This window comes from Chiloscyllium punctatum, chromosome 20, assembly GCF_047496795.1.
Source record: "Chiloscyllium punctatum isolate Juve2018m chromosome 20, sChiPun1.3, whole genome shotgun sequence".
NCBI classification, from domain to species: Eukaryota; Metazoa; Chordata; class Chondrichthyes; order Orectolobiformes; family Hemiscylliidae; genus Chiloscyllium; species Chiloscyllium punctatum.
The window spans coordinates 7154526-7170560 of NC_092758.1; the positions used below are offsets into that span (position 1 = coordinate 7154526).

Below are 16035 nucleotides of genomic sequence, written 5' to 3' on the forward strand. Positions count from 1 at the left end.
ATTTGGGCAGTATTGAGTGAATATATCTTTGCAGACAGTGATTTTTAAAGTTACTAACAAAATGACTTTACGTTTCTGTTCTCCTCTTATTAATCAAGGGGCAAGAACATTTGGAAGAAATCCAGACTCTTTACATCCTGCTCATTTTTTAGCCAGAACAAACCACTTAATCAAGGAAATAAAGGCTCTTGCAGTGAGATACCAGTGCACAAATGTTTAAAACATTTAATAATATTTGAGTAATGACAATAACTAGTTTAAAAGAGGTTATTCTACACTGATTTCCCTCAAAAAGAGATAGAGGAATTTGATATAATGGAAGTTAGTATTTGTACCTTAGTAGCTCACCAACTCTAAGGCTCAAAGTATATTTTGTGTTTTGTTTGGGTCATATCTTCCTTCGAATATTTCTTGAACACTTACTAACAATACACATTTTCAGATTTTGGTGGTGCAGTTGACAACAGCAGAATTTGCAATGCCTTTATTAATCTGTTCATCTTGCACGAACATAGTACTAATTCCATTACTAATATTGCTGACAATGATTTCAATCTCCTTTACCATTTCAAGGACTTTAATACTAATATGACAATAGCAACTTAGGCCAGTTGAACACATGATCATGCAATCTGCAAATAGAAGTTACAAGCGCCTGGAAAACTTCTAGGTTATGAAGCCTGACATCAAAATGGTTCACTTCAAAATTATATTTTCACTAAGTTTTCCACAAAATGCTCCAAATGTTCTCAATTTTCATTCTCTTTCTCAACTTCTGTTTGCTGGAGTTCTTTTCACAATCCACATGAATTCATTTTACTTATTCATAACAGCCTTGAAATAAAGTCATTGAAAAATGAATGTAAATTATTGCTTTACCTATATTAACTGAATACTAATAGTTTATCTTAAATGTTCTAGCATTTGTTAAGACAGTGAAAAAAAATTATTTTATGAAAATTGTTTGTGTGTTTTTATGCTAATGTTCACATAGTGTGATTTCCACTTTGGTTGTGTCTAGCACTGGTTAAGTAATTGCTCATTTCTCTATGTTCTACACAATCATGGCAAGTCTGCTAAAAGCACATAATTCTGTCACACTGTAAAAAGGAAAAGCATTGAGAAAAGTTACTTTGACCTATCTGAACATTAGTCTTCAACATGTATGTTGCTTTTTGTCCAGCACTGACCAGGGATGGCTACAGGCCTTGCACACGCTGGTTTCCTTGCTCCACTAGGTTCATTCTCAACCACTCGCTGCACTTCACAAGGAACGTCACGCTGAACCTCATTTTGAATGTTATGGGGCACATTGCACTGGACATCACGAGGTGCTTCACACTGGACATCGCACTGCACCTCACGCTGAACTTCACGCTGTATATCACGCTGTACTCCTTCCTCCTCCCGATATTGGGAACTGCAGAAACAACAGGGACACAGTCACTGAACATACAGACGTGCGTATGAAAGTTGCAGATGATCAACCAGAGTCTGAGCAGACCTGAAATGGGAATTTCTACTGTGACTTATGCTGTCTGTTATAATCAAGGAACTTCTTTCACTAGCTTTAAATCATAAGATTTAGCAACAGAAATAGACTATTCGACCCATTGGATTTGCTCCAATGTTCAAAGTGATCACAGCAGATCTGATAATCCTTGACTCCACTTTCCTGCCTTTTCCCCATAACTCTTGATTCTCTTGCTGATTAAAAAAAACTGTCTATCTCAGTGTTGAAGATAATTCATGAACAGACCTAATAACCCTCTGTGGTAATAGTTCCTCAGATTCACTTCTCTCTGAGAGAAGAATATCTTCCCCATCTCTATCTTAATGGATGATCCCCTTAATCTGAAATTATGCTGTGTCATCCTAGGCTTTCTGAAAAATGAAAAAAAAACCTCTCAGCATCTGCCCAGTCTAGCCCTCTAAGAATCTTATATGTTTCAAAAAGGTCTCATCTCACTCTTCTAATCTACAATGAGTACAAGCCCAAAGTACACTATCTCTCTTCATAACAAAATTCCTCCAAACCCATGATGAACATAGTAAACTTTTTCAGGATTGCCTTTTTGGCAGTATATCTTTCCTTAGGTAAAGACAGTAAAACTGTTCACAGTATTCCAGCAGTGGTCTGTCTAGTGCCTTGTATAGTATTAGCAAGACTTCCTAATTTTTCCCTATTTTTGTATTGCATTCTCTTCCCCAAATTCCTCTGTGCTTTTCCTAAGGGCACTGCTTTTCTAGTGCCTCACCATTGGTGTCCATCTCTTAAGGTGCTTGGACCCACTCTCTCTTCCTTTAATACACTTCCTAAAACTCTCACAAATCTTTGGTCACCTATCTAAATCTCTCTTTGCACCTAGGTGTTTTATTTTCTTTGATGGCATTCTTTTGCAATAGGGTTAGTTTTAGGATTGGGCAGAGCTAATTTAGCAGAGCTATGGAACATTTTGTTACATTAAAGCCACTATATAAATGCAAGTTTCTTTTTTTTAAGATGGGGCAAGTTTCCAATTGAACTTCAAAAATTTGTGAAGAAACATTACGAATGTTTAAAGGGTGATGGAGGCAATTTCAATTGAGGTGTTACATGTTATTTAAATATAAAGAATGTACAATGTTACTGGGAAAAGGCAGGAGAATGGCACTGATGGAAAATGCTCAGAGAGCCAGTGCAGACATGATGGGCTGAATGGCCTCCATTTTAACAAGTCTGTGATTCTGGTTGTAATGCCCCAAAATTTGTAGGCAGCAGAACAATTGACAAAGTAGATGAGAACTTAGGATTTCTCAATAAAGGAATAAAATACTAAAGCAAGGATTTTTTACTTAAGGTTTCTAAATCACTAGTCACCGCACTAATCTTCAACTGGTGTTTCGTGTACAGTTCTTGAAACCACATTTTTGGAAGAACATGGAGAGGATGCAGAAAATATTCACTGGAGTGATACCACAGAGAGGTTTCAGGTACACGGAGAGACCAGAGAACCTGGAACTATTCTTAACACAGGGAGAACTAAGAGAAAATTTGACAAAGATGCTCTAAGTCATGAAGGTTTTTATAGAGAAAGGAAGGAGAAAATGCTTGCAATTTCTGTAGGGTAAGCATCCAAAAGCTACAAATTTAGATAATTAAGAGCTAAACGTGAGCTGAGGAGAATTTTTTTTTAAATAGTGGGTTTTGATGATTTTCAATATATGTTTGAAAGGTGGCAGAAGCTGATTCAACGTAACTTTCAAAATGAAGTTTAATATGTGTTTAAAAATAAAATTTGTGGGCTATGATGAAAGATCAAGAGACTGTCAGAAATACACTGCGACTTTGAGGAGTTAGAGCAGATATGATAAGCTAAGTAATTCTGTGATTCAATTAATTAATCTTTCAGTGCACAGTGGAAAGCTTTTACAGTATGTGAATATAGTCAACTTGGCTGAATGGGAGGTGTCTGTACAGCTTGAACCTGAGCATCAGTGAACAAATCCAGAGAAAAATGTGAAGAACATTTGAGGAGAGATTGAGATTTCACCATTCCTTTTCACCTCATGTACTATCCTTACGCATTGGGCACTATGGTTTCAACAGGTCAGAGGTGACTTCCCTGATTTAAGTAAATGGCAAATGTATCAGCCTAAATGGTGAATATCAGCAAACAACCTTCTCCAAAAAAAGGAACAGTAAATTCATTCATAACATAATTTACTCAGTGCTGCAGAACTATTCAGGAGAAGTAATGATAGAACACATAAATATTTATACAGTAAAGATTAATGTGTATGTGTTAGTTCCATTTTTAGAACTTTGTTATGTCTGAACAATTTGCTTACAGATCAAACAGTTTTAAATTGTAAGCAGTGCTCATTGAAAAATTATCACTTTATAACTGTGCCTTTATGTAGGAAATGTTTTTCTTTTGTTCTACACTACTTGGTCCGTTTTTTTTAACAGGCACAATCAGTGGAAATATCCAATTTTGCCAGATAACAATCTTCTCATTGAAGACCAAGTAATCTTACTGGCTTTTAAAAGTACGTTTGAAGTGGAAATTGAAATAGCCAATATAAATAGCAGGCAGACCAGTTAATTTTTTTCTTCAGAATACCCAACATAACTGAAAGTGCCATCAGATTATGGACTTTCTATCATATTTATATTATGATTTGTGCACAGTTGGGAAGAGGCGGGAGGTCTCGGACATCCTTGGAGAAATTGGAAAAGAGAGTAAGACTGTTGAGTATTGGCTGTGAACAATATTTTCACATATTCCTTTATGCAGGTTGGTGATACTGTTGCTGGACAAGTAATCTGCAGTCCCAGGTAATGTTTGGATCCCACCACTGCAGATGGTGGAATTTGTTTTCATTGTTTTTAAAAAAATAAAAGGTCAAATGATGACCATGAAACTATTATCGTAAAAACCCCACTGCTTCCTTTAGGGATGGAAAACTGTCATTGTACCTAGTCGGGCTGATATGTGTCTCCAGTGTTTAACTCTTAACTTCCCTCTGAAATGGCCTCGGAAGCCATTTAGTTTCAGGGTGACTGGTGATGGTCAATAAATACTGGCCTAACCAGCAATGTCTACATCCCATGAATGAACAAAAATAAACTGATCTACAAGGGGAGGCACTGATCTCATTGGATTATTGCAAGACTGTTAATCCAGAGATCCAGGTAATGTTTGGAGGCACAGGTTCAAATCCTGCCGCAACAGATGGTAGAATTTGAATTCAATAAAAATGTGGGATTAAGAATCTACTGATGACCTATGCAACCATTTTCAATTGTCAGGAAAAGCTCATTTAGTTCAGTAATATCTTTTAGGAATGAAAACTACTACCCTGGTCTGACCTTCATTTGGCTCCAGACCCTTAACTGCACTCAGGGATGGGCAATAAACGCTGGCCTAACCAGTGCCACTCTCATCCCATGAATGAATATTTTAAAAATGCTGACTAATGTGAGAATCAGATTCCAGAGTTTTCTTCTACTTATTTATAAGCCAGCTGTCATTCAAATCTGGTAAAATGCAATAAATTCCAGTTACAATAACTGTGCATGGAAAAATGCCTATTTTGAATTGTCGCTTTGTTACTGTGGGAACATTTTGATTAGTCTGTTTTATTTTGTAGTTCAATTTCTTTTCATTTAATGCACAATACTATGTGATTGTAGTTTCAGAGCAATTCGTTTTCATGTGCAGAACTATTAAACCCTTCTTAATTCCTTCTACATTTAGAACAATCTTTTATTGCAATCTCACCATAGTGTTGCATTGATTGTTTAAATATTTCCAATGTTCACACTGCCACCATTTTATTAGGAGTGTATTCCACACATTGATTACACTTTATATGAAACACCTAAGTACCAGAATTTTCTGACATTAGTTTTTACTTTGCTTTTACAATATATTTTAAAGCAAATTTGGCATATACTGTTTTCTCATTTGCAGATCCATCCTCCATACCTGAATAAGGTCACAAATAAGGGACTTAGATTAATATTAGTAATGCGGGGCTTCAGTTTAATGGAGAAACTGGAGAATTTGTGATTGTTCTAATTTGAGCAGAGAAGGTTAGAGAAAATTTAATGGAGATGTGCAAAATAATTAAGAGTTTTAATAGTGTGTGAGGAGAAATTGTTCCCACTGACAGAAGGGTCAGTAACAGACAGCACAGTTTTAGGATTTGGCATAAGAACTAAAGAGTAGAGAAAGAGCTTTTTTAACACAGTAGTTGCTATGACCTGGAAAATACTGGGTGGTTGACACAGATTCAATACTTTGAAAAGGGAATTAGCTGGATGCTTGAAAAGAAGAAAATATATCATGAGGAAAGAGCAGGGCAGAAAAAGCTATTTATAAATTATTAGCAGTCATATTTCTTTTGGCCCTTCATGCCTGCTTGATAATTCAATAATATCATAGCTGAGTTTTTTGGTTAATGAATTGCATATTCTCATCTATCCTTGATATCCTTCAATGTCCTTGTCTAACAAGAATCCATGGCTTAAAAATATTTAATGACCTTTGATTTCATTCTATTCTATCTGGTTAGCTCTTTTTATCAAATGGAACAAGCCTGATGGACAGATAATTTGATTGCACTTTGCAGCACATGAACTATAGCCCTACAAAGTCAAACACTTTCAATGCACTTCTAAATCTTTTGAAGTGATTCCTGGATTTCTGCTTTGTAGTATCCTTTCAAGCAGTGAGTTTCAGTCTCACCTTTTACTAATTTAAAAAATCAATTCTGCCAGATGACTAACCTCTCTATTAGTGGAAATGAATCCTTCCTATCCACTCTATTTAAGCTTCTCTTAACAACTAAACATACCCTCAGCTACTTTTTCCTTAAAACAATTTATTTTTATCATTCACAAAATATTCCCTTTCCCTGTTACATCACTTCACATGCAAACCTAGAAAGCAAGCAATGACAAACTATTCAGCAATCAAAAAACTTCAAAGTTAATTTCAATGTTGCCTACAGCTGACATTCTCAAATGCCCTTTCTGTCAGTAGCTATAGGATAACATGCAAACATTCTTTTTATCCTGAGAACTATTGTCGTATCCATGCTATAATGAAACACTCATCATAAAAATATTGAATCAAATGCTAGCTCATTTAGGTTTAAATGGATGGGTACCCCATTTCACATTATTACTTTCACATATTGCACAACTAGGTGGAAAAGAGTGAATTGTTGATATTATAAGAAAGCAGCTAAATGTTCTGAAGGAATCACCAATGTTTACAAAAACATTAAAGTCAAGTTCATGAAATGTGTTCAATGTAGTCCATTTGCCAATTGCTGTACAATGTCCACAACCACGAATTCTGGACTGAAATAAACCCCAGGAGATCAAAAGAAGATTTACAAGTACCTGTTTAGTTCAGCTCTGTGAGTCTGTGAGAAACGCCAGTCAGCATTCGGTTGCTTTACCTACAAAAAAAAGTTCTGGTTAATATGCATGACATGTTTCATGACATGTAGACAAGTTTAAATGTTATCTACAACTTTAACCCCATTGAAAAAGAGGAAGGAAAATCAAAAAGCTGTTCTTTTTGCTCAAAGCATTTCCCAGGTACTAATGAGAACTTTAAAAAAAAATCCTCAATGTACACATAGAAATAAATAGAAGTTACACCACAGGAACGGGTAATTTAGCCCAGTCAATACATTGCAGCACTCTACTTCTATGTCAGAAAATAATTCAGATCCTTGTTCCAAAATCAATGTAGCTATATTTTTCTTTATTCACCTATCCAGTTTGCTCTTGAACATTGGGCTGCATTTTCCTCACCCCATGGTGATGACTGTGGAGGCAGGGGCTCACCTCCCATTTGAGCTGCATGGCTCTGGAGCTGACATTCTTGTGATTAGGTCAGCCACACTGTCTCCTTTCTTTAATATGAAGGAAAGGATAGAGACAGTCAATTAGGAAATTGCCTCCTGGATAAGTAGCTCCACTGGTCTGGCTCCTGTCTAATGTGCAGTTGAGCCCCAATTTGATACTGATGTAACTGTTAACAAGCCCACTTGAAGAGTCAATAATTAACCTCGTTTCTGCCTCACTATCTAATATAAATAAACCCTACAGTCTCATTAATCTTCATAAAACAAAAAATGTTATCTTGAGCTCTATTCCAAATCTTTTACCTTAAGTCTTATATAATGGCTTCAAATTATTCTTCACCCTCAACTATTGACATACCTTGTCCTATTCATTCAGCATTCTTATCAGTGAAATCATACTGTCATGCAATCAGTATTACTTCAATCAAAAATTCTGCATGTCCAAACTTCTTCTGTAATATCTCCATATGATACTGCAGTATGGTTAAAGAACTAATTAGCCGAGAACAAATTGTATCTGTAAGTCATATTCACAGTTGCATTTGACACTTAGGTTTAGGTTTGTGTGTAACATGATACTGGCTTTTAAACTGTGTTCACCATGAAGCATGGTGTGTTAGCATTTAGAAAAAGAAAGGACTCTCATCTTTCCAAAGTAAAAGTGTGACTATTTCAAAATTCTGGGAACAAAAGACAAAAGGACAACATAACCTGGAGGTGAGATAGAAGCTGAGTTTTGTGCATTGTCCTTGCGACATCCATTACTACACAAAATATTCTGAAGACTCACTGGAGTTTCATACAGGGTCATCATCCTTTATATCTAATATCATTAAAAATTTAGGTTTTTCCTGAATTAATGAAATTTGATTGTATGCTCATTTTCGATTTAACTTTTTAGCAAATGGTAAAATAAATCTGTTTCCATGCTGTATGACCCTATGACTTATTGATTGGGGATGTCACCAGTGGAATGTTTACTCATGAGCTGGATTTTCTCAAGAAAAAGGACAGAGTTGTAATGTGTTTTATTACTGAATACAGCCCTGTAGAACCATATTTTATCTTCACAATGATGTGGAACTTAAAAGGAGATGCACATGTCTCAGTTTCTATATTGGGGTCACCATTGATAGCAATTGTGAGCTGGCTGTGTGCAAATTTAGTGAACTCGAATTAAAGAATCCCTACAGTGTGTAAGCAGGCCATTCGACCCATTAAGTCCATAGTGACCCTCTGAACAGTATCCAAGCCAGATCCACAACCCCTCCCCTATCCCCATAACCTTGCATTTCCCACAGTTAATCCACTTAGCCTGCACATCTCTGGACACTATGGGCAATTTAGCATGACTAATCACCTAAACTGCACACCCTTGGACTGTGCAAGAAAACTGGAGTACCTGGAGCAAACCCACGCAGACACTAAGAGAACGTGCAAGCTCCACACTGACAGTCATGTCAGGGTGGCATTGAACACAAGTCCTGGTGCTGTGCATTAGCAATTCTAACCACTGAGCCATCATGTCGCCCCTAAGCCTTCTTCTGTTTCTATTGGCAGAGATGGATGATTAATGATACATCTAAATTGTTCAACACCAGACAATCTTTCAAACTGGTCACTAATTAATTCTATAATTAAAATATAAAATGGTAGCGAAAGTCAGTAACTAAAAAAACTGAATTGATAATTTGCATGCAATATAACTCTACTTTGGAACCAAGAAAAAGTAATCTGGATTTGAAATGTTAACTCTGTTGCTAGTTCCAGACATGCTGATTTCTCCCACTTCATTTTATTTCATATCATCTGCATGTGCATTATTTTTCTTTTATTTTCGTGATTAATTACTGCTGCCTTCTTATTAATTAAGAAGAGAAAATGGACCAAATTTAAGTGGACTTAATATGAATAATGCAATGTTGACAATGAGTTACAACTTTAAATGCAATATTTAAATGGATTATTGATTATTGTGCTAAAATAAGCACTTTCTTAATTTAGACTCACTATCATCAGAAGCATTTAAATTTAAAAATAGAAAATTAGTTTCAGAAAAATGCTTGTTCATCACTAGGGCAAATAGATAAGGAATTGGCTAGCAGCATGGCAAACTTTATAGTAAACCGCAGATTTCTGATTCAACATTGGCAGCTTCCAGTATAAGATAGAAAGAGACCAACAGCTGATTCATGTTATCATAGCACAAAGCACAAGACATTCTGTTATTCAACTGTGTGCTTTGAATGTTATTCTCATTCTATAGTTTGAGATCTATAGCTTAGGAGTTAAACCACCAGCTTTGTTGTTACAGTAAGTATGCTGTATATCTACATATACAAATGGTATACTGACACCATTCATGTTTGATGTTTGTGTGAAACTAAAACACCTATTCCCCAATGTTAACCTCTGATCATAAATCATATTTGAAGGTCTGACTTAGCTGAGAATCCTTCCGGGGCTCTCACTTTGGTTCAGTAAAGTGTCAAATGATCCCCAGGCACAAAACTGCCTCTGCAGTACACAATAAGGCTGCAGTTCTAAAATGGGGGCTATCGTGGGTACCATTTCTACCTCAACACAATTTAGAGAAATTTGTAACAGAGTTATTTAACATATTTTACAGTTATGTAAATAAAACCACAAATATATATAATTTATTAACAATGATGAAGATTCCTTTGACTGGGGATTTAGTTGCACTTAATATGTCACACCACAGGAACAAAACCCACCGTCATTCAATCAAATGGAATAAAATCACATATTAAATATGTTTAAATTATTTCCACAACATAAAATGGCTAACATTAAGGGGGAAAAGCTCTGTATCCATTGAAAATGTTACATTTGTGATTTACTGCTGCACTTTGGACCATCCAACACATTTGTTGCTTAGCAACCATTTGTGCAGGATATCACCAGAGGTTTTTCTTTAATATGAACCCCAATTCTAATGATTTAGCTTGTAAATCCTTCCAGTATTCAGTATAATTATTTTCTGCATGCTGAAAGATTTTAGTATTCCTTTACACATTATTCAGTTTATACACGATTCAGCATATACTTCTGTTTAGTGTAACAACAGTCTTCAGAACATCAAAACAGCAAAAAAGGATGCAACTTTCTCAATTACTTATTTGAGAAAAAAATGGCAAAAAATCAACTAAATGATATGAAGTTGAATAATTGATCTAATGCTCCAGTGATCTAGTCCTGGCCCTATATTTAGAAATCTCATCAAATTTCTAATGAGCATTTTTCTCGCAAATTATGTTCTGATGTTTGCATGCATTTAGTACGGTTTGAGTTTTTGTACTGAAACAAACTATATAGTAGTACTGAGCTGTGAATAGCAGTTATAAGAATCTATCAAGCAAAGAAAAATTAAAGTTATACTGGAAGAATGACACATACTCTGAAACCCAACAAAACTGCATGCTGTCTGCAGACACTGTGTAATATTGAGACAGAATTAGACACAATATCGCTTTTCTCATATTATAAGACAAACGTAACATTAAAAATTTTCAACTGATTGCCTGAACTCATTAAATTGGCTTTTGGCTAGACAGCTTTGTGCATACTCAAAAGAGTGTGAGACATCTTCTCTGAATTAAATATAACTTATATTGTCTCCTTGCTTTGATAGAACACTGTCAGTATTGCAGCATCACTTACAACATGTATTATGAGTACCTCTCCAGGGAGTAGTCCCCCTTATTTTAATATCATTTTACTTGCAATATAACTGCTAATATGGCCAAAAAGCAACCTTAACACTTGCCAAATGGGCAGGCAGCTTTCTGTGGACATTAAAAATTTAATTAATGAGTGAACTTAGTTCATGCCTGAAAGCATCTTACTTTGATCTCAATTTTTCCTGGACAAGCACAATGTGGAACTGAAAACATAACTTGAATCTTCTGGATAGCTAGCAGAAGATATTGGGCTTAGATTGATGTCAACCACATGGGAAAAAAAACTTTTCTCCAACCAGAACAGCTGACTATCAATATACAAATTAAATATTGTGTGGTTGTAGAGATGATAGCATGAAATTCACTTTTATATTAAACAATCTCCTGTGTGATAAGAAGACCTATAAGCTATGGTGGAGCACCACTCAAAAATATCCCAGCCTTCAAAAAATGACAAATCTCCGAATGCAGATCAATTTTGTTGTGAAATATTCATTTGTGACTTGAATGTTTGAGATCAGCACGTAAACAAAGTAATAGTTTTATCTATACCACTTCATATTCAAAAAAAGAGTTCCACTGAATTAAACTGAACTTGAGTAGACTTTTAATCCAAACATTCAATGTTGAGCAGTTTGGAAAAGAAAATTAGACAATGAAAGCTACCCAAAAGATTCTTTGAAGGCATGAGATAGCTCCAAGTGGAATTGAGAAGAAGCTAATGTTTTGGAACTAAAACCATTATCAATTCCGCTGCATATGAATACCTTGCAATACAAGTCAAACTATGTGAAGATAGTTAAAACTCACACAACACCAGGTTATAGTCCAACAGGTTTATTTGGAAGCACTAGCTTTCTGAGCGCTGCTACTTCATCAGGTAGTTGTGGAGCAGGACCATAAGACATAGAATTATAGCAAAAAGTTACAGTGTCATGCAGCTGAAATATATTAAACAAACTTAGATTAAGTCTTCCATCTTTTAGAATGGTTTTGCTAGTTTTGGTTCATTAATATGTAAATACCAGAATCCTTTTAAGTCACATTCTCAAGATAACTTCAGGTTTTCTAACAAAATGTGTCATCTCAGCTCAGACAATGCATTAAAGGTGTGAGGTTAAAGTCTGTCTGTGTCCCAATCTTGAGTCAGGCTGGTTCTATTTCTAAAGTGGGATTTACAAAATCTTAGATGAATTGACTGTAGGTTATGCATTTTTTGAGCAAAATAAAATATAATATAACAAAATATAATTTTTACTCAAAAAATGCATAACCTACAGTCAATCCATGTAAGGTTTTGTAAATCCCACTTTAGAAATAGAACCAGTCTGACTCAAGATTGGGACTCAGACAGACTTTAATCTCACACCTTTAATGCATTGTCTGAGTTGAGATGAAACACTTCGGTTGAAAATCTGAAGTTATCTTGAGAATGTGCCTTAAAAAGGAGTTCTGGGAATTACGTATTAATGAACTAAAACTAGAAAAACCATTCTAAAAGATGAAAGATTTAATGAAGTTTGTTTAATATATTTCAGCTGCATGACACTGTAACTTTTTGCTATAAATGCTATGTCTTATGGTCCTGCTCCACAACCACCTGATGAAGAAGCAGCATTTTGAAAGCTAGTTTTTCCAAATAAACCTGTTGGATTATAACCTGGTGGTGTATGATTTTTAACCTTGTCCACCCCAGTCCAACACCAGCTCCTCCAAATTATGTGAATATACTGTCACTCAGCACAAGATTCCAATATATCATTCTTCTCAATAAAAGAAAGATCTCAATAAAAGAAGGAAATGGGTCAATGTTCCCATTATATGAGTTTGCCATGAGACATAAATATATAAAACTGCCCTCAATAAATTGATCTACAGAATAAAGCAACAGAACACACATTCTACTAGAAACATCATTGAACATATACAGCTGATACAATTTTCCAAAATTACAGACAACATATAAAAGCTGCTTAAAATTTACTTGATTGTCATTCATACCTGAAATCTGCAGAGCCTGATTAAATTAATAAACAATGTTCTACAGTACACAGGTCCACATGGCAGAACTCATTTTCTGACCAGTATATGACAATGTAAGTTCAATTTCAAGAACAGTGTAATACTAGAAATAATTATGTTTGGTTTGCCAGAATCTCAGGCAACTGCATTTACAGTTGGGATGGCATTCAGTTATTCACATGAGACACTTCATGTAAATCTGCTCCTGATGCAGCAAGCTTCACTAGCACAGAATGACTTTTATCTCTTTGAAAGCTGTGATTATATTTCATTTACACAGACAAGTCCTTCTTCAGTTGTGTGCACTTCTCACAAAATTGTAAGGTTAGTCTAGGATCCATAAAGTTTGTGCTGCTGAAGGGTTTTCCAAACAGTTCACTGAACATGACTTCTTGGTGTCAGAAGTTACCACTCTATGCTGAGCAGCCTCTTTACAAACATACCATATAAACCAATCTAAATCAAGCTATACTGACTCAGTCCTTCTGGTATATCAGGTATATTTGCAAAGAACTGGATTCCCAAATAGGGACAAATAGAGCCCACATATCTCTGCAAACTTACTGAGTCATAGAGTCATGGAGCATGGATACAGACCCTTCCGTCTGACCAATCCAAGCTGACTATGTTACCAAACCAAACTAGTCCCACCTACCTGCACTTGGCCTATATCCCTCCAAACTTTGCATATTCATGAATTTATCCAAATGTCTTTTAAATGTTGTAACTGTACCTGCATCTTTCTCTGGCAGTTTATTCCATACACAAACTGTGTCAAAAAGTTGGTCTTCATGTCCTTTTTAAATCTTTCTCTTCTCACCATAAAAAAAATGCATCCTAGTTTTGAACTCCTCCACTCCAGGAAAAGACCCTTTTCATTCACCTTTTCAATGCTTTTCATGGTTTTAGAAACTTTGATAAGGTCACCCCTCTTAGCTAACAAAACGAGACCTCTGAGTAACAAACTTTTAGGAGGTGTTTAAAAATAAGCCATGCTTTCAATTTCAAATGTCTTATTTACTTGTGGAAGAATTAAAACCTGAACTAAAATTCACCCAATACTTTTCAAGAGCATTCAGATAAAAGGGCAACAACATAACACTGCTGGTCCCTCCACAGACACCTACAAATTTGTTAAGTATTTTATGATTTCAATTAAGATTTCCAGTATCCATAGTATCCTCCTTTTGACATTCTAACCACTGTTCCACAATCCAATCCATTTCATTTGACTTTTATTGCTTATTGTCCTACCCCTGTCCATTTTCATTCCAGGAAAGTCTGTCACAAATACATTTAATTACTTGTTGACCTATTCACATCCATTTAATGAATCTTGGTTATATTTTAGCACTGTATATGCACCTAAACCCTGTGAATGGTTTGAATACTGCAGTCATGATTACTTTATCATGGGCAGTTAGCGATAGGAAATAAGTGCTGACCTAGCCATGCCCACATCTTGTAAATAAACAATGAAATAAGCTACATAAAGACATACTGGTTGCCTCATCCAATGTTTTGAAGTGAAACATACCTTTCACATTTGTCTTGGTGACTTCATTTGCTGAACCAATTTTAAACTTTAAATTAAAATTACCCCCACAAAAAGTTTTTTTTTTAAAGTTGTGTTTGATAATACTCAGTCCCTTGACTGCCAATGTTCTCCCAATGACAGATATAGGACCGATATCAGAGGTAGGTTCTTTACTCACAATGTAGTAAGGGTGGGATGCCCTACCGACAAAAATAAATGTATGGATGATAACGGAACAGTGTCGGTTGGCTGGGCTTCAGATCGGTTTCTCAGATTGACGCAACATCGAGGGACGAAGGACTTGCACTGCGTGTAATGTTCTACGCATCTAAAATATTTCAATGGCTGAAACGCACATTAGGCACCTAGAAATTAAAATTGAAATTGTTCTTCCTTAAAATACAGGTCAGCTTTTCTGCCCCTGTGTTGTATTTGTATTGGTCTTCTCTATATGACACTAACATCTGCAACACTAAAATTAGAACTGTCCTAATTCGTTTGAACATATAAACAAGGAAGTGAAGTAGACAATTAAGCTCCTTGAGTTTACGCCACCGTTGAATAAGATCATAGCTGATCAATTAAAAGCCTCAAACCGATATTCCCAATTAACTTTCACACCTTCGCTCACCAAAAATCTATCTACATCTGCTTAAAAGTATTTAAAGACTCTGCCTTATCAGGAAGAGAGTTCCAACCACTCATATCCTTGGTCAGATTTTTAAAAATGTTCTATGTTGAAAATGGGCCATCCGTTAATCAGTGACCCTGAATTCTAAATTCTCCAAAGTGAGGAAACATTCTTTCCAAATTATGCTTCATCAGGTTCTTAACGAGTCCATGCGTAGCCAATGCAAAACAATCTGAAAAATTATGTTTACATTTTTTGAGAAACCAAAGGCTACAAAATGATATGCACTTGGATAACAATCAATATAAAAGTGCAGAGAACTGCCCTTTCGGATGAGAAACGGAGCTGTGCTACACCCGGACGAACAACTAATACTCTGAGGATATGTGGAAATCCAATGATGGGCCTTCAGGACCTCCAGTTTTGTGCATGGCGCGCCTTACGTCACTGAAGAAAGTGACCCCATCATTTACAACACTTGAAGCCTGATCATATCTATTGGTCACGTTAAGACGGCTGTCTAACGCGATTAAGAGTTTGAATTTTGGGAAACGTGCTGCCATTTGTCTCTTCATCCCTTGTAGAACATACCTCGTAACAAAAGTTCTGAGACAGTGGGTCACGGCCAAACACTTCAACATAATTCGGGGGAATCTGAAGGTTCGCGCTGGCCTTTTGTATTCCATTGAGAGAATGCGTTGACCCCAAACAGCAGCCCGTATCCAGGGAGCAGCTGTGACGGTGAAAAACGTTCCTACTTCGGTGGACTT

General features: G+C 35.9%; 1 protein-coding gene across 1 annotated transcript in view; it reads right to left on the reverse strand.

The window, feature by feature from the left end:
- The window catches only part of LOC140492287 (uncharacterized), a 90444-nt gene that overhangs the window by 47395 nt on the left and 27014 nt on the right, over nucleotides 1-16035 (reverse strand). Inside the window, exons 4-5 of the mRNA XM_072591240.1 lie at nucleotides 6899-6957; nucleotides 1191-1420 (exon numbers count right to left, since the gene is read on the reverse strand). Coding sequence (XP_072447341.1) covers nucleotides 1191-1420; nucleotides 6899-6957 — 289 coding nt within the window. The remainder of the gene's footprint in view (nucleotides 1-1190; nucleotides 1421-6898; nucleotides 6958-16035) is intronic.